General features: G+C 37.8%; 1 protein-coding gene across 1 annotated transcript; it reads right to left on the reverse strand.

Moving 5' to 3' along the window:
- On the reverse strand, positions 1-22,691 carry LOC144967405 (cleavage stimulation factor subunit 2-like). The gene is made up of 10 exons (XM_078904570.1): positions 22,454-22,691; positions 19,209-19,287; positions 18,609-18,813; positions 11,992-12,099; positions 11,352-11,471; positions 6,831-6,896; positions 5,421-5,508; positions 2,921-3,078; positions 1,413-1,475; positions 1-567 (listed from the first exon to the last, which is right to left on the reverse strand). The coding sequence occupies exons 1-10, from the start codon at positions 22,590-22,592 to the stop codon at positions 457-459; spliced, it is 1,137 nt and encodes a 378-aa protein (XP_078760696.1). The 5' UTR covers positions 22,593-22,691; the 3' UTR covers positions 1-456.
- Between the last annotated feature and the right edge of the window lie 4,521 nt (positions 22,692-27,212).

Here is a 27,212-nt window from a genome sequence, read left to right on the forward strand (position 1 = left end):
TTCAAATTCATTTTCACTTTTATTCGCTTCTCCAACCAGCCAAGGACTTGATAATTCTAATTTTGTAAAGTACCCATAATATGTAAAAAATATACTCCACCAAACAATGATAACATTAAAAAAAAAAAACAGGAGTGGGACTCCTAAGGTCAATTTCAGAGGAAAAATTGATACCAGAAAAAAATTTCAGAGGAAAATAATGCTGAGAGCTCAAGAATCGGGAGAAAATTGAAGAGAGAAAAAGAGCAGTTCTGACTTAAAATTGAGCAATCTTTTCAAAGACTTTTCCAAGGACCCAAAACACAAAATATGATATCCGAGGATCCACCACAACCCTCCCTCCAATTTTCATGGAATTCCATGGATCTAAAAAGTATAGAAGTCCCACCTCAGAAAACATTAAAAATGGCAATGATAAAAATACAGACTGGATAAAAAAAAAAAAAAAAAAAACAACTATCCACTCTTGATCTGTTCCTTGAGGATGAGAATACTCTGCCTCTGTTCTGGTGGCAGCACTGCGATCTGTTCATCTGTCAACTGTAGCACCTGCATAATAAGAGCGGCCTGCAGGGAAAGAAAAAAAAAAATCATATAATATACAAATTGAATTACATCAAATTTCAATTTTATAGTTTTTCTTGGCATACCTGCCTACTCTAAAATTTCAAAAGCAGTAACCAACACAGAATTCATTAGTAATAAATGGTATCATTTCAGCAATACTAAGCTAAACCAAACAAAAATATGCTACATACAATCTTTTATACATAAAATAAATATTGTAGTCGACAGCCATCAATACGAGTTAACAATTGACTTTGCTATCAAGGGCGTGGAACTGAGTGGTAGCTGGGTCTGTTAGATCTGATGGAAAGTGCTTTGCCACAGACTAGCGTCCTATCCAAAGGGTAGCAAGCAATTGCTATTGTCCAATTTCAATCAATGTAATACTTTTGACCATAGGGGGTTCCCATAGCTCAGTTGGAAGAGCACTCATTTCACACTCAGCAGGACTGAGATTGATCCCCAGAGATGTCAAGATTTTCCCCCGACCTCCGCCCTCCCTTTCCATGTTTCACTGATTGGGTAGCTGGGTCTGGTAGATCTGGTGTAAAGTACTTTGTGCTAGACAAGAGTTCTATCCAAAGGGTAGCAAGCAAATGCTAATGTCTGTTTCACATTATAGAAACCCTGATAAATTCCACATTGGTCAAATGGGTCTGAAGATCTGTTTTTCTTTCTGTTTTCTTAAAACAATAACATCTAAACTAATCAGGGCATTGCTAAAATACAGAACAGAGATTTATAGATAAAGAATTTATTGCAGTAATCCATGTCAAAATAATGACATGGATTTCAGTTGTAGTCTCTGGCACCGGCTTTTGGCCAACGAGGATGCATAACATTACCTTCTCCTGGTCTTGCGACGTGACATTAGCACCTGCTTGTGATGGAGGTCCGCCACTTGAAGGCTGAAATAAATGCAAATATATTTTGATTAAAAGATCAAAATTGTTTTATGGTTAAAAAACAAAACAATACAATATCCCAAAAACTTATTTCGCAACACAGAACAAAAAACAAAAAACTATGAACAAAAAACACAAAACAAAATAAATAAAAGCAAAGAAACGAAGAAACCAAAAAAAAATTTTTTTAAAGCTTTGTTTGTTTGTTGCTTTAGGTCTCTTCCAACACAATTGAGGTTATATGAGAGACCGCTGAAACAAAAAAACAAGCAATCTAACAAAAATAGTACAAATGTAAATCAAAATCATAACAAAATCAAACAAATTAAATAGAAAATGATTAAAAAATATGCTAATTATAAATAATCCAGAACCAAAAGCAGGTTTACAGTAAAAAAATATCCCGCAAATACTAATCCAACGAATCACACACCCATGCGAGCATCATAGGTATATGATTCAAGGGTGATGCTCCCATCCAACCACCCGCTTTTTTTTAAGCTTTGATGTGCCAAACCAAAAAGCTAATAAAACAAGATTTTGATTTTTAAAAATTCCGAACCAAAAACATAAAATACAAATTATTCTTATCTGGTTCATTAATAATAATAATAAAAATAAAATAATAAATAATGAATTCCCGATAGGGTCTATTCCTAGGAAGACCAGAAAAACCCCGCAGTACAACACTGCAAGTAGGTTAGGGTGAGATGACTTGCTCAAGGCCACACAGTGTGGAGGGTAGTCGAACTTGGATAGGACGCTAGTCTATTGCAAAGTACTTTCCACCAAATCTAACAGACTCAGCTACCCATTCACTGCTGGGTGGACAGAGAGGTCAGAAAAAATCTCAACTGCACCCAGGATCGATATTGGTCCCTCTGCGGCATGTGTGAAGCAATTGAGCTATCGGGACCCCGACATGTAATGTGACATATATACTTTCTACTGTATCAAAATGGACCCCCCACCCCCTTTATTTTTTTTTCACAGAATTTTTGCAAGAGGAAAATTTTTTTAAAAGCCCCCCAAAAAAAACATAAAAGTGCAACTTAGCATTATATCTGATTGAAAGAAAACCATTTCATACATCATATCTCGCCCCGCCTAAATTAGAAAATGCGCGCACTCCTTCTTCTCCCCCCCCCCCCCCCCCCCCCCACATTCTAAAATAAAATTTCAAAAAATAATTCCCTTTATTCATCTCGAAGGGGAAATTGTTCTTTTAGGGTCTATTCCAAGGGAAGACAGGAATAACCCAGGCGTCAGCCGCATGGCAGCGCCGCAAAGTGAGCGAAGGCTAGGTGACTTGTTCAAGGTCACCTTTAGGGTACAAGGCAAAGACCGTCCGCTGAGCCACGCTGTCTATTGAAGTTTGGCTGAAGTGCACACCCCCTTCTGTTAAACCCCTCCCTTTTTTTTGATACCCTAGAGTAAGACATTTATACCTGGGCACCGGTTGATGCAATGGGAGGAACAGGCGGCCTTGGTACAGGAGCAATGGAGGATGATGAGGGGCCAGGACCACCCGGCCTTGGCACAGGTTGAGGTGGGCCGGCTATGTTTTGTGGACGGTTTGAAAACTGATTGAGATTTCCTATATCCACTGAAAAAAAAGCCAAACAATTATTACAAAATAGAAAAAAAAAGCAGAAATTGGAAGACTTAATTGAGATATTAACAGAAGAGTCAAAACTCAATCTGTAGGTAATAATAATAATAATATAAATAATAATAAGGATAATAATAATAATAAAAATAAAACTTTTATTAACGCAATATCAACTAACATGCTCAAAGCAGCAATCAATTTTTAAATTTTAAATTTATTTATTTATTCATTTTTTGCGATCATCATCTTGATTGATGACTTTATTAGTTTTTTTGTTGTTGTCAGTTTCAGGCTATAACTATAAGGTTACAAAAGCTAAGGCACAACACAACTTGCTCTGCACTGCTCTGTGTGTGTCTGTGTATTGCACCTAAGTCTAAGTTTTGTTGTCAAAATCGTGAGATCATTCGTGGATGCCTTGAAATATATACTAAGACAATAAAAGACACGATTTGAGAATTCTGTCCTTGTTCGTTGAACCTGTGAATTTGTTTGTTTTTAAGGGCTTTGCAACACATTTAGGTTATATCAGCGCCAGTAAAAAGGAAGAAAATGGGATAGTAAAAAGTTCTAGAATTACAATTACAGCACCCAAGAAAAAGTAAGACATAGGGGAACAGGGAACAAATATGGATCAGATGTAGATTCCAAGAGCATACCACCAATGTACTTAGTTTGAGATCACCTATAAGTCTCATTTGGGTACAAGCACAAAATCCACCAGAGGAATACACTGAAATGCTTACATTATACATTCAAAATAACAAATATAACAATACATAACAGAGAGATGATTTACAAGGGAAAAAATATCATCTCCCAAAACAATAACTATGCATTTGACTGTTTCCCTCCCAGCTAGGACTCCGGCCAGGACAAAACCAAGTAATCTCATTCCAAGACAAAAACAGAAAGCATGTTGAAAACAGATATAGGGGGATAGAATACACAGTAAGTGCCCCCAACCCCCCCTGCCCACTATGGGAGGTCAGGAACCCCACCCAGTGTGAATTTGTTTTTGTTTGTTGCTTTAGGTCTCTTCCAACACAATTGAGGTTATATGAGAGACCGCTGAAACAAAAAAACAAGCAATCTAACAAAAATAGTACAAATGTAAATCAAAATCATAACCTAAAGATATCATAGCTAAATTATAAATAACCAAGAACAAACAGGCAGAAGATTTACAGAAAAAAAAATATCCCCTGTCAAAAATACAATCACAAACCAAAGAAGCAGGATAGGCTAGTAAAGAGAAGAAGAAACGACATCACTATCGGATCGTACACCCATGCGAACATCATAGGTATATGATTCAAGGGTGATGCTCCCATCCAACCACCCGCTGTGAATTTGTCGATCACGTGTTGCACAGTAACAGCTTTAACGCAGAACACAATACCAATACGGAATCAAAATGAACAGGGTACAGTAAGCACGCTTGAGCAAAACAATGACAGAAAACTAATTTGCGCAGGAATCACTTACCATTATTGTTCCTTCTAATTAGATACCCAATCAGTGAAGAAATGGTCAACCAGTTTGTTTACAATGTGAGGAGCAAACACTAGTAGCAATCATATAACTTTTGATTTGTAAGTGTCTACATAACGTACTTCTGACATTCGTATTTTACTTTTTCATAAAGTACTTTCCACCAGGTAAATATGGTAGAAACGAAAATGAGCAAATGGGAAGAATGAATTAGAAAGAAGAAAGAAATCAAACAATATAGGGCGTGTAGTTCTGTTAATCACTTCGTAAGTATCGATACCCCTTGGGCATTAAACAATATAGAGATAAGAAAACGACCAATGAGTAGCCGAGATTGGTATTGGTATGTCATCATTATAAAAGAAAAATAATAAAGAACCCTGGAGTGATCTAGTATCGCTACATTAAAAAGTTAAACAAAACCAAGAAAACAACTAAACAAATTGGCGATGGGTTAGACTTTCTCACTCGGATCGTAGAATCGTGGAGATGAGATTGAGTTCTTGGATTTCTTCATCTGAAAATTCCCCAACAATGCAACGATCCTCACCAACCATGGAAAAAAACCCAGCAGCATCCGAACTACGGAATTCCACGGAAAACATCCACCCCTGATAATGTGAACTTCTCGGGCTTACCCTTTTTCAACAAAACATAACGAGTCAAACACTAAAGGGAAAAGTCATTTGTCTATAGTGTTTCACTCATTGTGTTTTGTTGACAAAGGGTAAACCCGAAACATTGATATCATCTGACTTCAATTCTTCAAACATTAGCTTCCATTCAAATTGACTATTGTTATTTATTTCTATGCACTTCAAGCATCAACCTTTGCATCATACCTTGAGGCCTAGGTGGTTGCTGCAAAGGTTGTGATTTCATAGCCGGTGGTGGCATCGGGGGTTGTACCATCGTGGGGGGCTGGGGAGCCTGGTGGAAAAAAATTCAGTCACAGTGAGTTGACAATGAGAAAAAAGTATTATGTCGTATGTTCATGTCAGATGTCATCCACAACACAGATGTCTTCTATATTACATTGAGTGACAACACACATGTAATCCGCAACACATATGTCATCTCCCGGCATAAATCAGTATTTTGTCAGGTTGGTTTAGATTTTTTTTTAAATAAAAAAAAAACAACTTAAATGCAGAAATGCCAAACTCAAGAAAAAGATATATGTAATTAGGAAAAGGAAAAAATGGAACACTGTTTTTTTGTTTTTTTTTGTTTGTTTTTTTGTTGCTTTAGGTCTCTTCCAACACAATTGAGGTTATATGAGAGACCGCTGAAACAAAAAATACAAGCAATCTAACAAAAATAGTACAAATGTAAATCAAAATCATAACCTAAAGATATCATAAGCTAATATAAATAACCAAGAACAAACAGGCAGATTTACAGAAAAAAAATATCCCCTGTCAAAAATACAATCACAAACCAAAGAAGCAGGATAGGCTAGTAAAGAGAAGAAGAAACGACATCACTATCGGATCGTACACCCATGCGAACATCATAGGTATATGATTCAAGGGTGATGCTCCCATCCAACCACCCGCTGGAACACTGTTGTAGTGGAAGAGGAATCAAATCTATCAAAGTCTATCTACTTTCCACCTGATCTAACAGACTAAGCAACCCAATCACTGTTGAGTGGACATGGGAGGGGGGGGTTCCAAATAAAAAATCTTGACTTCAACCGGGATCAATCTGAATCGGATGCTGAGATACTAGAACCCACGATATGCTTTACAGGGCAGGGTGAAAATGACACTTTCTTAGTGAGTCAAAGACTAAAATGTCATGCATCTGATTATTTTAATTCACATTCATTGTTCTCGCATTGGCTTCAACCAAACATCAGACCTGCCTACTTGAAAATTTAAAAATTCGTCATTTTTAGCAGATTATCAGGGTTGTCAATATACTGAGGGTTTATAACATACTGAATTCCGTAAATACAAGGAAAATTGGCAACCTTGAGATATAATTAACTTTAAATAATCAACAATTTACCCCCCCCCCCCCCCCCCCCCTCCACAATGATTAAATAGCACTTCAAAATCCTAAAAAGTGTGTGGTTAGGAATCAAATTTTCATTTTTAATAAGTTTTAATGACATAGAGATGCTCGTGAATTTCAGAAATTGGAGCCAGAATTTCGTAATTCTACAATTATTTTTTTTTGTAATAGTAGGCAGGTCGGCAACATAATATCCGATTGATAGGTTGGGTCACAAACTTGTTACTCACTCTGACAGGACCAGGCCCAGGTTTGACATTCATCTTTGGTTGAGTCTCATCCCGATACAACATGGCCTGGAGAAATAAAAAGGAAAATGGCAGAAAATGGGATTAAAAAACAAAAACCAAAAAAAACTATAAGGGAAACTTGCAAATTTAAATAAATGTCAATCCTGTAATGAAATAAGACTACTCTTGAGCATTTCTTATTCTATTGTAAAAATCAGTAATATCTGTATGGCGGGAGATAGAAAATATAATTAAGGGGGTACGCGCTGGTCGAGAGGACGGCTGTACTATGAATTCCACTAAAATTATCGAAAATGAGATTAGGGCACTTTCAGGTAATTCAACCTTTCTTTAACACACTGAAAACATTCAAAAGGCTAAATTTATTCAAAAAAGTGCTTTAAATAATTTTTTTGTGACGCAGCTATCGTCTAAACGCAAAGTTTTTCCGTCATTTTCTTCAGAATCAACGTTCGATAGTCCTTAGTAACCCGCACTGAACCCCGGCTTATTTGGTATGAGCAGAAATGTCAGGGAAAGGGCATTTCCGTTCTTTCACATTCTTTCGCGTATGTGTCACAGGACGGCGGGGAAATCGAGAAATTCCAAGCCTATTTTCCTTTCTTTGATTGGCTGAAGAGATGGCTAGGAGTTATTTTTAGTAATTACCGTCATGGAAAATTTTAGCTCACGTTCCAAGACCAATCGTAACCCGGTTTTCAGTCACGTGACATAACAACGGGTACATTTCCGGGAGCATTCCACTACGTTTACTATCGCTTCGATTCGAACTGATTTTTGGTCGTTTCATGACAAACTTCACTCCATTTACTTATTTGCAAAGTTTTATCATCATTTTCCAAAGAACCAAGAATTGGTAGATAATCATTTCGACGCCTGGATACCGCTTTAGCCAGTAAGTATGTCTATTTATTTATTACTAGTGAAATCAGATTGACCGGTTACAGTGTGCATTCCATTCTAAAATGTAAACATTGACGATAATAAAAGAGAATGCTGCTCGTAAATAATTCTAAAGGCTAATTTTTGTTTTTATTTTATTTTTAATACGATTATTAAGAACCATACTGTTTTCTTTGATTTACATTAGACTAGTGAAGATCATTGAGCTTGAATAAGGAGATAACTAAACGCCGATCTATAGTAGATCTTAGACAGACAGATAGACGTATCTTATAGCTAACTTAGACTTAGATTACCATTGACGTCAGTGAGTTAGAACTTAGAGATTATCTAGATTGTGCTTATTTTTTTTTATAACCATCAGTCTACAAGAGTCTGTGTGTGTGTGTGTGGGGGGGGGGGGGGGGGGGGGGGGGGGGGGGGGGGGGGGGGGGTGCTCTCAATGCTCTGAGGTATGGTTCTCGTCTCTTGACCTAAAGGCGTTTCTTTCTTTCTGATCTATAGTTCCTGCCTTTTCACCTTTCAGTGTAGGGCCACTTTAAAGTGAAATTACTCTAGACCAAGGCATTAGCCAAGCAGGTGGTCAGCCCACTGTGACCTTTTGTTACCTTATTGTGGTAGGAATTCATTTTGCCCAGAAAGTGGCCTTTCTGCCTGCTCTTTTAATTTCTTTAACGTTTTTTTTTCTCTGATCCAAAGCAATACCAGATCTGTGCTTAACTATGATTGGTAGCCAGAATTCTTATGGTGGGTATCTTTTGTGCTTTTCAAGTCAAAACTTTGGCTGATTCCAACACTGCTTAGCAGTAGGGGGTGCAATAAAAATGTTATAATGAAATTATTTTTTTTAAAACCCCTTTATTCATCCCATAGTGGAAATTATTCTCTAGGGTCTATTCCAAGGGTAGATTGAAATAACCCAAGGCGTCAACCGCAGTGCAGCGCCGCAAATTGAGCTAGGGCGAGATGGCTTGCTCAAGTCCACACAGCACAGAGGCTGGTGATCGAACTCGGTACCTTTCCGGTACGAAGCAAAGACCGTAACACTGAGCTAAGCTAACCCCCGATTTATTTATTATATCTATATGTATATATATATATATATATATATTATTTATTATATATTTATTTATTTTCACAGATTGTCATGCCTAGAGCCAAGGTTTCCACCTTCAATGCATCCATTAGCAGCATGAAAAGAAAGTCACGGTAAGATGTTTTGAAGAAGGCAAGGGATGCGAAGAAGCAGAAATTTTTTAATGAACCAGAGCCAGCATCCTAATCTTCTGTGACTTCTTCGTCGCAACCAACAGCTTCAGCTTCTGCTTCTTCATCATCAGCTCGTAAGTTGGATTTCTTTGCCTCTACATCTGAGTCCGAGCCTGCATCTTCGTCTTCATTGGAATGTTCCACCATCGTGCAGCTGATTGTATTCCAGGATCTTGTTGATTGTCTTCTCTGCCCATTTTGTTTCCAGTCTACGTTGGAGGTTTCACGTGATTCTTCTGTTGGTCTTGCCATTCGTCTACATTTGTGATTTGTTGGGGAGATGTTTATTTGGAATGACTCAGAATGTAAATGAAAGCATCCATGCTTTGATTTGGTCCAGGTGTCCTAAACATGTGTTTGTAGGGAGACAGCGTTTGGAAATTTCATGTGGATTGGAGTAGGAGAATTCAACAAGGGAGCAAAGGCATCGCAGGATTTCATTTCGGCAATAGGACTTAGTGTGGGACGACATTTTGTGGAGCATGGGACTAAAAGGGACAATGTTAGGATAAAGAATGCAGACGGAGCAGGTGAATTTGTCTTTAAAAGGAAAAGGGAGATGAGGAGGTTAGCACAGACAAGGGAGGAAGAACGTTTACATCAACTGGAAGGCGGTGAGCAGTATGCTGCAGGCGGCTTCAGATTGCGGAGTCCCAGACGACACGTGACATTGGATGGATTACCTCAAACGGATAAGTACCATTTTATAAATTCAAAAATAATTGTATCTTTTTTCCACAGGAGAATGATTCTTGGGTTTAAAACAACACAGTTTAGGGGTTCATGACACTATATTTTGTATAATCTACGAGAAGGTTCGTTTTTTTCCCATTTTCTCAAAATGTCATTTTCTTAGGGGGTGGGATAGCAGGGAACAAGATTTCTCAAAAACTGTCTATTCAATTTCTTTTTCCTTTCACACACTTGTGTGTTTATAGTGTGGCTACATTATGTCAGAGGCTTTTGGCAATATAAGCATTATTTTTTTAGATATGGTGGTCCAAAGAGGGTAAAAACTGGGAAAAAGGAAAAATTTTCACAGTTTTACGGATTGAAGACTTCCGGATGCTATAAAATCTTTACTAGGATAAGAATAAAAAAATCCCTCTGATACAATGTAGAACAGTATTAAAGACACCTACATAGCAAGTTTCAGTGAAATTGAATAGAAACTTTTTGAGAAAAGTTGTTACCAAAATCTGAAGTTTTCGGGCTGGGTACCCCTAAAATGCCACCTCATACGCACCGATAGTGGAAATTATTCCAAAAAGTCTTTAGAAATATGCTTGGACACACATAATACTGCAGAAAAAGCATTGAAAATATAATTTTTGATAAAACTTAATAAAATTGTCCTTATTGTGACAGTACCCCCTTAACAGTAAGATAGGGAAACAAGTACAGTTAGATTTGCAAAAAAATAATGGTGGGATTCATTGATTACACTGGAATCAATGAATCATATCGTATGTGGATAAATCATTCGATTCTTGTTGGAAAAATGGGCATCTCTAAAATTAAATATTGCCCCAAAAAAATAGCTGTTAGTGCTATTAAGAACTGATATGAGGATTACCAAACTGATATAAAATAAAATATTATTATTATTATAATCTTTATTAGTACTATTATTACCAATTTTATTTGTATTATTATTATTTATTTATTAAAAAATTATTCTCTCTCTCTTTTTCTTACTCTTCCTTTTATTCATTTTCTTACTCTGTCTTCATTAAAATGTATTACCACTCTCATTATATTTCTCTTCGACCTGTGTTTTTGAAGGTGAGTATATTGATTATTTAATTTCTTTAGTACAATCTGTATACTCATATTTAATTCAATATGAATGAAATTATCAATTACAATAAAGGTAAAAAAAACAAAACAAAAAAAAACCAATAACATAAATAAAGTGGACCAATATGACAATACTGGTAAAATATAGAATTATTTACATACAAATGATACTTATAAAAAGGAAAAAAAGTGTTAAAGAACTAATAAACATGGATAAGTCCCTTGCAACCAGACTATTTACAATGATATTTTAAGATGTATAGATACTACTCAGGGTGCTGGAGACGAAGCTGATGAAAATAGCAGAAGACTTGAAATAGTGGAAATCATCTAAATATCGGAAATTTGAGACCCATACATTTGACTGTTGTTCATTTCTTCAAGTTTCAAGCAACAACGTTTACATCAATTTAAATTGTTAACACATGCCGACAATAAATATATATTGAATTGAATTGAATTGAATTATTTGATTGTTTCCAATCCAACAGCCATAAAATTGTAGCCCAAAACTAAAAGACAACTCACCATGGCCACTTGTGGATCAACAATCTTCATGACAATCTGTGCTTGTAGTAGAGCATAGGCCAACTGTGGGTTTTGTAGAAGCATATTTCTAGCCTCATTTGGATTGTTTTGGATGCAAAGCTATAAACGTAAATAAAAGAGAAAAAAATGAATAGATAAAACAACAATAATAACATTACTACTACTACTACTACTACTACTACCAGTACTACTACTACTACTACTACTACTACTACTACTACTACTACTACTACTACTACTACTACTACTACTACTACTACTACTACTAATAATAATAATAATAATAATAATAATAATAATAATAATAATAATAATAATAATGTGGACGAAGTGGCCGAGTGGTTAAGGCATTGCACTGTGATCCGGGCCCCACCAGGCACTTTCGTTTTTTTCCTTGAGCAAGATTATTAACCCCCAATTTGCTCACTTGGACAACATGGGTGATTCCTGTTGACATCAGACATCTTATTGTGGTGGTTATTTAGATGACGATGATGATGGACTGGTGATGTTTTTCTGGAATACCAAAACACTATTTAAAAAAAATAGTTAACAATTTAGGGGAGTAGGGAATTTCCCTAAAGAAATTAGGGGAGTTGGCCAATTGGCTAGTTCATACCTTCATCTGTTTCATCAGTTCAAACATTTGCTCTGGAGGAAGACTTGCCACAGCTTTGGAAATCGCTTCTGGTGCCTTTTCTGGCTCAACGGGTTCTCCATATGGCGACTGTGTGTATGATGAAGATATATCAATCATGAGCAATTCTGGTATATAATAAGTTTCAATTCCAGTGCTGGCCACATGCTCATCTATTGTAAATCTATGTATGTATATGATAAAAAAACGTGAGCTTTTTATAGCTCAATATCCACTAAAGCTTTTTAATAAGGGTCCCTGACCAACAGCAACATGTAACATGTAGAATGAGACATGATGTATGTCAGACAATATGACATTTCCCACCCCCCCCCCCCCCCCCCAACATAGACAATGCTGTTAACGGCCAGGTACTCATTTTACACCCGAGTATGGTGACAGAATGTGAGTAAAGAGCCTTTTCCAAGAACTCAACTATGCGCTGAGCCCTGGACAAACCCACATAGACATTCAATAGTTGAGCAAAGAACCCGAATAAATGATTTTATCTTTATTTAATTTTTTAAAATTTTAATTCAAGTTTTAAAATTACATAAAACTTTAATTCTATTCATTCATTCTAAGAAGAAAATTGTCTTTAACTTTAACCCTTTCCATACCAACTACAGGAAAAACCTCACATTCGTTATGATACAACCAGAATTTTCCCCATTCGGGTTTCCTTTGTACATCACAAAACTTGAAGAAGTCTTGTTATAAGATATGAGAACTTAAATGTTGTGTTGTACAGCTTGTTTTGTTTGTTTTGTTTGTTTGTTGCTTTAGGTCTCTTCCAACACAATTGAGGTTTTATGAGAGACCGTTGAAACAAAAAAACAAGCAATCTAACAAATATAGTACAAATGTAAATCAAAATCATAACCTAAATTATAAATAACCAAGAACAAACAGGCAGAAGATTTACAGAAAAAAAAATATCCCCTATCAAAAATACAATCACAAACCAAAGAAGCAGGATAGGCTAGTAAAGAGAAGAAGAAATGACATCACTATCGGATCGTACACCCATGCGAACATCATAGGTATATGATTCAAGGGTGATGCTCCCATCCAACCACCGCTTGTACAGCTTGCTTCATTGAACAAACTTCTGCAAAACATGTACCAATTCCTTCTGATGTAGAATTTTTAATAATCAATTATTATACTTAATGGGTATGAAGCTTCAGGAAAAATTTGGTCAGTAAAGAGAGAGTTAAGGTCTAGCTTAAAATTATCTTTTTTAAAAACAAACAAAAACCAAGATAACCTTAGTGTCGACTACATTGCTGCAAAGGGAGCAGTAGGGGTAGATGTATTTTCAGGGTTGCCAATTCAGGAGGCAAAAGTTTACTGAACTTTTACACAAAAACACAGACAAACCCCTTTCTGAGTGTTGAAATTCAATAAAAAGAAATTTTATATTTGCTTTTTCCCCCCAGTTTGTCAGGTGATTGGAAAATATACTGAGGGTTTATAGCATACTGAATTCCGGAAATATATGGGAAATTGGCAACCTTGTTTTTTTACTCAAATTAAAAAACAAGATGCCCATGCAGGATTCTAACCTGGACCTCCCTGAATTAGCGCAATGCAGAGACGCCAACTTTAAATTTGGCTCACAGGAGTTTCAGCACACTACTAGGAATCTCAATGCCGAAAGAGGAATTTCCGCACACAAGAAAAAGGAATTTTTGTTTTTGTTTTTAAGGGCTTTACGGTGCATGCAACACATTTAGGTTATATCAGCGCTCAGTTAAAAGGAAGAAAATGGATAATAAATAAGTTATAAAATTCAATTAAGACCAAGAAAAAGTAAACTGGTTGGGCAGAAATCTTAGTAATGGACTAATTATGGATCAGATAATTATTTAAGAAGAGCCACACCATGTACAGTTTGGAGACACCTACAAGTCTCAATGAAGACACAACACAAATCCAACAATGGAATTACATCAAATGCTAAATTATCTGAAATAACGAAATTACTAATTATTGACAGAGAGTGATTACAAGGAAAATAAAGAAATACTCCAACACTAATAACGTAATCAATGATTTTCCTCCCAGCTAGGACCTTGACCAGGCCAGGACAAAACCAAAGTAATTTCATTCCAAAAAACATAAAAAAGCATGTTGGAAACAGATATAAGGGATAGAAGACGACAGTATGACCTCAACCGGCGCCACTATGGAGGGTATGAAACCCGCCAAAAAAGGAATTGGAAGGTATTTGGACATTGTCTTACAAATAGTAATTCTAAAAAAACTGATTAGAATATATAATGAATACATAAACACTTGCCAAATAACCAAGTATTCTTTATTTCAAAATGAAGTAAACCTCAAAACCTAATGGTGAGTTTATACTGGTGGATAAGTGAGATGATGTTAGTTGGTGGATTGAGCAGTATAAAGGTAATTAGGGAAATGTGTAAGGTAATTGAAATGTAGTAAGTTAGTTGTGGTCGATTATTGAGTAGGTTGGTGGTTGTAGATGGTGGTTGTATGATTTTCCTTAATGATGTGGTCTAACAAATTGGATGTGATATTAATTGTAGTGATAATACAAATAGTATAATAATATGAAGGATGTTTGTATGTGGTGATTGTTAGACATAGTCTGATGATTTGGTGCTGGTTTGGTAGAGTGCGTTAGTATTGTTGATGAAAGATGAAATTGCAAGATGTATGAGGTTCTTAGTTACAATATAGTGATTTATTGATTTCGCTGAGTGTGATAGTAGTGGTAGTGAATGATGTGGCTGATAGGTTGTATTATGGTAGTGATATAAAATATCTAGTGGGGTTGTAGTAGTTGGTTATGATGTAGTGTGGTTGGTTGTAGTAGTGGTGGTGATAAATGCGGTGTGGTGGTTGATAGTAGTTGGTAAAGAGATGTATGGTGGTGGTGGTGGTTGTAGTGTGGTAGTGATATGTGGGGTGTGGTTATATAGTAATGGGAGTGGTGATGTGGTGGTGGTGGTGGTTGTAGTAGTTGTGGGGATGATGATGTGTGTGGTGGTTGTAGGTATGATAAGTTTAGTGATGATGTGGTGGTGGTGGTTGTAGTAGTGGTGATAGTGATAGATGATGATAATGATGTTGTAGTAGTGGTTGTAGTAGTAGTAGTAGTAGTGGTGATGGTGATGATGATGTGTGGTGGTGGTTGTAGTAGCAGTGGTAGTGATGACGATGTGGCGGTGGTGGTGGTAGTTGTAGTAGTAGCAGTGGTGGTAGTGATGAAGATGAGGTGGTGGTGGAGCTTTCAGTAGTAGTGGTAGTGATAATGATGTGGAGGTGGTTGTAGTAGTGGTGGTAGTGATGATGATGTGGTGGTGATGACGGTTGTAGTACAAATGGTAGTGATGATGAACTGGTAGTGGTGGTTGCAGTAGTAGTGGTAATCATGATGTGGTGGTGGTGGTTGTAGTAGTAGTAGCAGTAGTGATGATATGGTGGTGGTTGTAGTAGTAGTGGTAGTGATGATGATGTGGTGGTGGTTGTAGTAGTAGTGGTAATGATGATGTGGTGGTGGTGGTTGTAGTAGTAGTGGTAATGACTATGTAGTGGTGGTTGTAGTAGTAGTGGTAGTGATGATGATATGGTGGTGGTTGTAGTAGTTGAGGTCGTGATGATGATGTGGTAGTGGTGGTTGTAGTAGTAGCTGTAAAGATGATGTGGTGCTGGTAGTTGTAGTAGTAGTGGTATTGATGACGATATGGTAGTCGTGGTTGTAGTAGTTGTGGTAGTTGCAGTGATGATGATGTGGTGGTGGTGGTTGTAGTGGTAGTGATGATGTGGTGGTGGTGGTTGTAGTAGTAGTGATAGTTGTAGTGATGATGTGGTGGTGGTGGTTGTAGTAGTAGTGGTAGTGATGATGTGGTGGTGGTGGTTGTAGTAGTAGTGGTAGTGATGATGTGGTGGTGGTGGTTGTAGTAGTAGTGGTAGTGATGATGTGGTGGTGGTGGTTGTAGTAGTAGTGGTAATGACTATGTAGTGGTGGTTGTAGTAGTAGTGGTAGTGATGATGATATGGTGGTGGTTGTAGTAGTTGAGGTCGTGATGATGATGTGGTAGTGGTGGTTGTAGTAGTAGCTGTAAAGATGATGTGGTGCTGGTAGTTGTAGTAGTAGTGGTATTGATGAGGATGTGGTGGTTGTAGTAGTTGTGGTAGTTGCAGTGATGATGATGTGGTGGTGGTGGTTGCAGTAGGAGTGGTAGTGATGACGATGTGATTGTGGTGGCTGTAGTAGTTGTGGTAGTTGCAGTGGTGATGATGTGGTGGTGGTGGTTGCAGTAGTAGTGGTAGTGATGACGATATGGTTGTGATGGTTGTAGTAGTAGTAGTAGTAGTAGTAGTAGTAGTAGTAGTAGTAGTAGTAGTAGTAGTAGTAGTAGTAGTAGTAGTAGTGATGATGATATGGTGGTGGTGGCTGTAGTAGTAGTGGTAGTGATGATGATATGGTGGTGGTGGTTAAAGTAGTAGTGGTAGTGATGATGATGTGGTGGTGGTGGTTGTAATAGTGATGGTAGTTGTGGTAGTGATGACGATGTGGTGGTGGTGATTTTAGTAGTAGTTGTGGTACTGATGATGATGTGGTGGTGGTGGTTGCAGTAGTAGTGGTAGTGATGATGATGTGGTGGTGGTGGTTGCAGTAGTAGTGGTAGTGATGATGGTTGTAATACTAGTGGCAGTGATGATGATGTGGTGGTTGGAAAGAGGGGGGGGGGGGGGGGTATCCTTGGAACAAATTGACCTCACTGGAATTTGACGGAAGTTGCCCGGAGCCCGGAATTTTTGGCTCCAGACCGGAGCATTTTCCGGTGAAACCGGAGTTTTGGCATCACTGCGCAATGCTTTATCCACTAAGTAGTAAGCATTGATTATAAATTATAAAATAAATTCTAATACTGTAATAAACTGCTAATGAAGCTGGCCTAAACTAAACTAGTTTGGGCAGATAATTCTTACTGCTAATGAAGATGACCTAAACTAAACTAGTTTGGGCAGACAATTCTTACTGTTAATGAAGATGACATAAACTTGACTAGTTTTGGCAGACAATTCTTATTGTTAATGAAGATGACCTAAAATAAACTGGTTTGGGCAGATAATTCTTACTGTTAATGAACTTAATTATTTTGGACAGACAATTCTTATTGTTAATGAAGATGACCTAAACCTAGACTAGTTTTGGCAGACAATTCTCATTGTTAATGAAGATAACGTAAACTAAACTAGTTTGGGCAGACAATTCTTATTGTTAATGAAGATGACCTAAACTTGACTCGTTTGGGCAGACAATTATTATTATTAATAAAGATGACATAAACTTAACTAGTGAAAAACTCTCAAACTTCAGACTTATCACAGTACAATCAAAGGAGGTTTCGGGTACAAACACCTTCTTCATCAAAACATTAAACAAAGGAATGTTGAAAACAAATAAAATCATTATTAAGATTAGACCAGTGGTTCTCAAACTTTTCCTTAAATGACAATCAGTGGACCCCAATAAAATTTGGACCGACTTGTGGCCCCCTATTTGAAACTTTAATAAACTAAATAACAACAACAAAGATACTAAACTAATATGACAGAGAATGTTTCTAACTGCTGGATGCACTTGTTTAGCACACAAAATATCCCTGATGTTAGGCAGTGTTTTGGATAGCGCCTCGCTCATCAGTTTTTGTCTTGAATGAAATGAATGGAAATTACAACCAGGGATGTCTTTGGCCAAAAACAAAAAATAAGCCTGAAAAATTTTTGTTTAAAGACCCTATGAATATATTTCACGCAGAGCTTCTCTTCATTAAATGGTATTAACCCTAAATCATAAAAAAGGATAAATATCTGTTTAGTCTCCCTTTGATTGTCACCTTTAACTCTTTTAGCGCTGATGTTATATTCGCATTTCCACCACAAAATAGCTGACACCTTATCAAGGCAGCATGAGAATGACCTGCTACGACAAAGCGACATTCGAATTCAGCGCAAAATCTCAATTAAAATACCCCCAAGGGCCAACTGAGTGTTCTAATGAAAGAAATAATACCATTGGTTCAATTTATAATACTTTTGTAGAAAGTAGGATTGGAATACATTAATATTTTTGCCTTTCAAGACCAACCACACTGTGTGGCCATTGGCCAGTAGAACAGATTTTTCTCTGGTCGCACAGTGCGACCAATGGCGCTAAAAGAGTTAAACAACTAATAATTTCATCTCGATAACATAATTAAAAAAACAACAACCAAAAAACAACCCCCCCCCCCCCCCCCCCCCAAAAAAGCATCCAAGTCTCTGACAAAAAACAAGAGAAACCTAAAAAAAAAAAAAGATCGCCGGAAGATTTTTTAAAAAGCCGAATTTCAGCTTTAACCAGAAAAAGGGCATCCCTGTACCACCCTTATCCATTATCAATAATCAACCATTTCATGCCCCCCTCCAAAAAAAAAAAGCAAAAAAAAAAAACCAAATTTTTTTAATGCTTCACAGCCTCAAGTTTCAGCACCACAGATTTAGACAGTGTCCCAAACACACGAGTCTAGGAGCCTAAAATTGTGACCAGATACAGAGATTCAACTTATTACCTCAAGAGCTTGAGCTCCAAGGGCTTGCTGCATACTTTTAGAATCATCTTTAGTCTGTTCTCCGGCAGCCACACCAACTCTCAGTGGCCGCCCATTGAAATCCACATTGTTGAGATTTCTCATTGCGCTTTGAGCTGTCTCAACGTCTTGGTATTCACAAAATCCATATCCCTTTGGTTTGCCAGATTCTCTGTCATACACCAACCTGGAAAACATTTTACATTAAGAGAAAGGAGGGCACCAGTGGAATTGATTGATTCTACAAAATGATCAAATTCATACTGTCACTCATTGCGATAAAATGTGTCAACAATGTTATTTGATGGAAAACTAATTTTATATACAATAATATATACAATGATTTTCATAAACTGAACAAACATGTTTTGCTATGATCAAATTTTCTTTAAAATTTTTAATAAAAACCAATTCAAAAATTTTAAGAGAACCAAAATCAATGATAGTTCTATGTAGAAATTTTCCTTTTTCCATTCATCACATAGATTTTGTTCAGAAATAAATAGAAAATATGTACAAGACAAAAGATTTAATACCAACACGATAACCACAATTTAAAAAAATAAGTTGATTTTAATGTACCTGAAACTTTTCACTGGACCAGCTTGTTCAAAGACATCCCTCAGTTGCTCCTCAGTGGCGTCATAAGGAATGTTTCCAACTGAAAATATTGTAGACAAAAAAATTATGGTATTAGTAACCCATTTAAGTAAAAAGAAAAAGAAATTAATTGAACCTTAGCGCAATATTCACTAAACATGCTCAAAATTCTTTACAAGGGTCCCTAGCAGACAGCAACATGTAGAATGAGCCTACATGACTGTAAAGAGATATTACGACTTTTTTAGACAGAGACAATACTGTTAACAGTCAGGTACTCGTTTTACACATGGATAATGTAAGAGAATGCAACTAAAGAGCCTTTGCCAAGGACTCAACTTTGCACCTTCCAGAACACAATTCAAACAAGGGAGCGATAGATCCAAGGTGAGTGTGTCATACCAAGAGAATACAAAGTCGCACATTATTCTGAATCTGAATATGAATGTTACTCGAAGTTGACCCAATTCTGAATATTTGTATTTGAGGGCGGAGAGAGTTGTTGAATGTGACATCCATTGTTGGTGTTAAGGCTACAGAATGAAATTTTCTAAATCGGTTGTGTTCACACATGATTCGGAAAGAGCATTCCAGTCTTTGATAGTGCGAAGTGCAAATGAATATTTGAAGATGTTTGAGTTAGTAGATTGGTGTTTTAGTGTTTTTGAGTGTTTTTTTTTCTTTGAATGTGTGAATTTCGTTGCATGTCTGGTTGTTCTGATGAGATGGCCGTTAATTTATTTGTAATTTTGAACATGTTAGTCGATGTTCTTTACGTTTGTCTTGTTTATATATTTGCATTGAGAATAGAGCTATTAAGCTTCACTGCTGGTTCGCAAACAAACTTTGCTGTGTTTGTGTGTTGAACCCATGACCTTAAGAAGTCAGGAGGACTCAAGATAGATACTATGCTTGATACCACTTTTTTTTGAGAGGTGGTTGGCGTCGATTGCAGAGTGAGAGTGTCTCTTTCGCGACCAGGAAGAATTGTAACAGTAGGGTCGTGGATTCGAATCCTCATCAATCAAAAATCCCCCAAAAGAACTTACTCTTGAACTTCCAATTATAACTACAGTCCAAGCCAGTATTAGGGATGCTGCTAAATTGGGACAGCTGCTTTAATGGGAGAATCATGCATACCCTTTCCAATTTCCAGCCGCATATTGGGACGGTCCTCCGCTTCATGGGGATGATATCTGACAGGAATTGTCCCCATAATTATAAGAGAGCTTTTTCATTGTCTTCATTTATTTAAAAGGATGGTTTATAAAATGCAAATTGGTTTAACGGGACGGTCAACCAAGTGAGTTGTCGTACCGTTCATCAGAGATGTAGTGTTAACAATAGAATTTACCTATATCTCCTGCTTGTGTCAATCGTGACAGCCAATCGGGTGTGTGGTCGAATCGTTTCTTGTCATAGTTATCACAGAGATGTGAACAATAGAATCTACCTGTAATTCCTTGTCAGTGTTATTGATTCCCTTCACCAGGTTCATGGTCATGGGTCAATGCGACGACGCATGGCAAAAAGTTCAACAACAGACAGTTGTGTTGTAAACTGCTACACTGAAGCTAGTAGTAGTGGCTACACCTCCAAATTTATTTCATCAACCCAGCTTCTAAGTCTTCCTCCGCCCTAAGGACGGTTTAGTAGCCACCTTCAAGTTTAGTGACTGGGCAGTGGAGGACGATGTGATCGCTGGTCTCTGGGGCTGCCTGACATTTCTGGCAGGTATCACTGCTTTGAAGTTTCCATCTGCACGTATTTGATGCAGTTTTGCCATGTCCAGTTAAGAGGCGATTTGAGGAAGTCCAGTATGTCCTGGCGTATTGAATGCAGGCACTCTTTTGGTTGGATCTTTTATGATCTTTCCTCCTCTTGGTGTATCCCTGTTCCACATTTCTCTCCAGTTTTCCTCCACACTGAAGTCTGCCATTTTTGTTATGTGGAAAGGTCTTCTCGATTTGAGTCTTGTTGTTGAAGACCCTGAAGCTAAATTTTCGCTGAGTGGCCACGCAAGGAATGCCTAGACAATAAACATTTTTCATCAAATTCTGCTTTCAACTCAGACTCAGATGATGGAATTCACAAATGGATTATGATAACAGTGCTCTGGTGCCTTCACTAACAAAGAGTTAATTTGCACAGAGAAAACCCCCCAGAAAATTGACGAGCATGAAAGTAGTGATGAAGAGGACACCCCACAAATGAATTCATCAGAAAAACGTGAAATGATGAAGCTGTTGCGAGGATTTGTCCAAGAAAGAACCTTTAACCCCTCTGCCAAAGTCAAGTGAAGCAACCCTAAATAGATGTCAAGCAAGTCTCCCCATCAATTACTAATTACTATGGCTTTAAAACTTTAAAACATGATAAAAAAAAAAAAAGGGAACGGAACTAAAACAACAAAGTTGAATGCAGCCAATACATGTTTATTAGAGAAGTTGTATTGCCAGTCAGAGTGGACTATGGCATGGTAAATCTGAAAAATTGCTCAATTTCGTGGCTACCGGCAATCGGGACGCCGCTTAATTTTGGGACGATTTGTCCGGAACATAGCCTCCCAATAAACCGGCTTGGACTGTACATGTATCTGAATCTGACGTCATAGTCATGGTCCATATTCATGGCATGAATTAATTGAAATTGATTGAGAAAATTGGCTGGCCTGGTCATGGAACTACTGTCACTGTCATGTCCAGGATTGGGAGAGAAAAAAAAAACAAACTTGGTAGATAGATTCTAGTTCATAATTGAGAGCGAAGTGACTATTCTCACCCCCCCCCCCCCCCCCCCCCCCCCCCCCCGGATGCTAGTCTTCATAATAGTAGTCCAGTAGTCCACAATTGTTGTATGTTTAATCCAAAGGTTGTAATGCAGTAATTTGTTAAGTTTCTTGTCACAAGTTGCACAATTTAAAAAAATCAATCAAATCCAAATCGCAAAAAGCCGGCGACGTTTTTTTCGGTAATCCAATCGGCCGGGGGGGGGGGGGGGGGGAGAATAGAGGCAGCCAATTGAGAGTGTGTAAGAGTTCATTGAGAGTGTGGTGCATAATGATAGCGGATAGCGCATATAATATAGGTCAGAAGTCAGAATCAAAAGGGTCGGACACCGGCTGTATCCTTCGTCTACGGCATGAAAAAATAAAAGTAAAAGTCCAAGTTACCTATCTAGATAGACGTCAAAGTCTAAGTCTAACTTTCTAAGAAAACCAAACTCACCAAAGACTGATCTTTGCGCTCTGTCCATCGAGGCGTCTGGTCCACCCATTCCTCCTTGTCCCTGTTGTTGTGACATGAGACCTGCAGGAGGCTGTTGATTTCCAGGAAATCCGAACAATGAGTTAAAATTATTGGACATTTTTATAAATAATGTGTGGAACAACAGTGTGAGCAAGATTTTCGATGTCGGCTTTTCGTTTTTCGTGTCGTTTTCCTTTTCTTTCACTTTCCTTCTTTTTTTTTTTTCAAGAAATGCCAGATAGTTATTGCAAACTATGCCAATAGTAGAATAGACAATGCCAAATATTTTAAAGGCCAAATTTACTTGCGCATGATGTTTGTCAGATACCTGCTTAGTGTTTGTCAGATACCTGCTTGATATCCTAACACCTTATGTGTTGCCTTCCACTTGCAAGGTCGTCGGACATCGCAATTTCACATATATTCAACTTGTCTGTGATAAAATCAGAGATCAATAAAGGATTGTGTAACTACCATAGAATTAAACGAATGAGAATACGTACGAAGCCTAAAAAGTGTCCACCAATGAAAGCATTCAGCGCCATTTTGTTGTTGGCTGAGAATGTAGTAATTACCATTCATTCGGTATCTATGTCAACATAACGACACAAGAAAAACAACAAACAATATCAAAATCCACAATAAAATGTTTCAGAACTTTTGCGTATATTTATGGCACAACGAAGCTGTCAAAAAATGAAGTTAGAGAATGTGTGTAATCATGTATTATAATAACCTATAATGTGTTTTCCAACCACCACATCATCTACTACTACAACCACCACCACAATATCATCACTAACACTACTACTACAATCACCAGCCCCACATCATTATCACTACCACTACTACTACAATCACCACAACCACATCGTCATCACTACCACTACTACTGCAACCACCACCACCATATCATCATCATTACCACTACTACCACAACCACCACCACCACTACTACTACAACCACCACCACATCACTACCTCAACTACTACAACCACCACCACAATAGCATCACTACCACTACTACTACAACCACCACAACCACATCGTCATCACGACCACTACTACTACAACCACCACCATATCATTACCATTATCACTACTACTACAACCACCACTACCACCATATCATTACCATTACCACTACTACTGCAACCACCACTACCACCATATCATCACCATTACAACTACTACTACAACCACCACAACCACATCATCATCACTACCATTACTACTACAACCACCACCACATCATCATCACTATCACTACTACTACAACTACAACCACCACCACATTATCATCACTACCACTACTACTACTGCAACCACCACCACCATATCATCATCATTGAAATATTTTTTTTTTAAATTGAGCTTTATATAGTGCAATATCTACTAAATGTGCTCAAAGCGCTTTACAAGGGGTCCCTGGTCAACATTTAACATGTAGGACGGGACATGACGCCTGTTAGGCGATATTACAATTTTTCGGACAAAGACGACTCTGTTAACGGCCAGGTACTCATTTTACACCTGAGTACGGTGAGAGAATGTGAGTAAAGAGCCTTTCCCAAGGACTCAACTATGCGCCGAGCGCGAGGCTCGAACCCAGGACCTTCCGATGCGGAAGCGAGTGTCATACAACTAGACCACATAGCCGCATCATTACCACTACTACTACAAACACTACCACCACATCATCATCACGACCACTACTACTACAACCACCACCACCACCACCATATCATTACCATTACCACTACTACTACAACCACCACCACATCATCATCACTACCACTACTACTACAACTACAATCATCACCACCACCACATCATCATCACTATTACTACTACAACTACAACCACCACCAACACCACATCACCTCACTAACACTCAGTACTACAATCACTACCATTCGGTTTTGGAGCTTTACTTCATTTGAAATAAGGAAACTTCGGAATTGTATTTGGCATTGTGTTTATATATCATAATATAATTCTAATCAGTTATCTATTTAGAACTAGATACTATACAATATGTATGCCAAATACCACCCCAATTCCCCTTTCTTGTGTGCGGGAATTCCTCTTTCGGCATTGAAATTGAGTGTGAGAGAGTCATCACTACACACATAAACAACAGAAACAATTTAAAAACAAGACTATGACACGCAACCACTCACACACGAGGCTATACTATTTATCCTTTTCTCTATATAGAATAGGACAAGACAAACAATAGCTTGACTCTCGCTACACTTCGCATTGATGTTTGTCGTCTCACGAGTTCAACTCTCGGTCGACCTGTCAATATTCCTTTTTGCCTCGGACGTAATCATTAATAGAATGTTGTGTGGTTTTGACCGTGAAGAAACCCTTAAGAAGTCACATTTATATCATTTTAGAGAGATCGTTTTGAATAATTTTGAGTTAAACGAGCGAGCAGCAACTTGTTTTCATGAACGGCCGATCAGCGCTTGTTTACTATAGTAACGCGATTCCCAGCCAACATCAAAATGGCGGATATTTTTCTCATCGAGGCCGCTGGTTGGTTAGCCAATAAGAGCACCGTACGGTTTCCATTGGGTAAATTCCTTGGTAACTACTAACAAAAGGATGAAAATTGTAAGGCTTGTGAATCAGACTAAACAAAACAAACACGGAGCGTTTCGATCGCAAACCCTTCGTTAGCAAAACAAGAAAGAGGGAAAATGCAAAATATAAAATGTAGTGAAAATTTCCAGTGTGAATATTGAATATGTTGTTGCTTGAAGCCAGCGGAGAGACCTAAGATGTCAAAGAGAAGGGGCTGAGACAGAATTGAATGTGAAGAACTGGGAACTGGGTATCAGAGAAGTAACTAAAACATGGTGGCTTTTTTATGCTTCTCCGTTGGAGGTGTACAAAAACACACCGTATTTATGCACCTCCGTTGGCGGTGTAAAAAAACGTATCGTTTTTATGCAACTCCGTTGGCGGTGATGGTTAATAAATGAAAATGTTGCTGCATACGTCCATGAGGTTTAAATAATTCTAGATTATATAGTTAAGCACGTTGTTTAAGTTTAGTGATTACCAATGTACGTTTATACAATAATAAATTAAAGAATAATAACAATAATTTTTAAAATCAAAGGATAAAAGAAACACGGCACACAAATGCTGATCTCAAATAAATAAATAATTTTAGAAAATTAAAATCGAAGTTTGGTTTTTTTTACATGATAAAGAGCTTTTTGAAAAACAACTAAAAAACAAAACAAAACAAAACAAAAAGAAAAAAAAAACAAACAAAAACGATATATTTCTCAATAAAGTAAACTGTTTTTTAATGTCTGCATTGGGAATCGAACCTAGTACTTTCAAGGTTAAATTCCGACAGCTTGTCCACCCGACTGTTCATCACATTTAATAAGGTCTTTCTAGAACATTATTTTACCTTCAATACAACTTCCTTTTTCTGGTTTTATATTTCGATTTTTTATATTATTATTATTTTTATATAAATTTATTAACAAAAACATCCTACAGATGTAAATATAACTTTCGCCATGTGCCAAATACAGAAACCAGCGTGTACAACAGAAACACAATATCGCTGGGAAATTGGGTGGAATGCGCTTGCGTGTCGGAGGTGTATAAAAACGATCCGTTAAGATAAACCATCAACTTACTTACTTAGGCCGCCCCTTGGGGCGACCAACATGAGCCACAAGTCTTCGCCATTCTGTCCTGTCCTCCATAAGCGTACGCAGTCCCGGGTGTTGTCCATTCCTGTATCATCTAGTAGACAGTCAATGTAGGTTTTATTCTGCCTGCCTCTGCTTCTGGTTCGCTCAGGTGGTTCCCATAGCACAAGACTGCTTGCAATCTCCTCCTTGTGTCTCCAGCAGTGCCCCGCAAGTCTCAGTCTTCTCTTTTGAATCTTCAAGGTCACTGGGGGGAGGTCACTATAGAGCTCTTCATTTGATATGTGCTCTTTCCAGCTTACATTGAGGGCCATCCGCAGCATACGGGTGTAGCAGCCGTCCAGTTGCTTCTCAAGGGCTTTAGTGAGAGTCCATGTCGCCGCTCCATATAGAAGCACTGACTCTACCGTTGCCAGGTGCAGTCTCTTCTTTATTTCCCTCTGTAGGTTTGAACTCCAGATTTTCCTGAGTTTGTGACAGGCACTCCAAGCCAATGCTTTTCTGACAAAAAGATCAGAGGAACTGCTTTGGGTCCAACCTCCTAGGTACTTGAAGTTGTCAACTTCCTTCAGCCATTCTCCATTCTTTGCCTGTATGCTAATTGGCCTTTCTTGGTTGTAAGTTTGGAAAACTGTCTTCTTAGCATTACAGCACAGTCCTACTCGTTCAGCCTCAGTTTCAAGTCTATTGAGGACTTCTTGTGCCTGGTCCATCTCCTCGTTCAGTAGAGCCAGATCATCTGCGAAATCTAGATCCGTGACAATCATAGCTGGATTGCGCCTACTTCTTTGCCCAGCTCGTTCTCCATGCCAGCGTAGGTCTTTCTCATCACATAGTCCAGGACAATTGCAAAGAGACAGGGGGCTAATGTATCACCTTGAAGTACCCCTGCTTTGATCTCAAACAGCTTAGTTTCACCATCTGGAGAGATTATCTTTGCCCTTGTGTTCTCATACATTCTTTTAATAACAGAGAGAAGTTTAGGAGGTATACTATATGCTTTTAAGATTTTCATCACGGTAGGGCGATGTATCGAGTCAAAGGCCTT

The sequence above is a fragment of the Berghia stephanieae genome, chromosome 3, assembly GCF_034508935.2.
Source record: "Berghia stephanieae isolate SIO BIC M18660-M18661 chromosome 3, UCSD_Bste_1.3, whole genome shotgun sequence".
In the NCBI taxonomy this organism is placed as follows: domain Eukaryota; kingdom Metazoa; phylum Mollusca; class Gastropoda; order Nudibranchia; family Aeolidiidae; genus Berghia; species Berghia stephanieae.

Coding starts and splice junctions, on each gene's coding strand:
- LOC144967405 (XM_078904570.1), bottom strand. CDS start 22,592: ATGTCCAATAATTTTAACTCATTGTTCGGATTTCCTGGAAATCAACAG. Junction 18,814..19,208: donor GGTCCAGTGAAAAGTTTCAG/GTACATTAAAAT, acceptor AATGTTTTCCAG/GTTGGTGTATGACAGAGAAT. Junction 1,476..2,920: donor TTGCATCAACCGGTGCCCAG/GTATAAATGTCT, acceptor CATTTATTTCAG/CCTTCAAGTGGCGGACCTCC.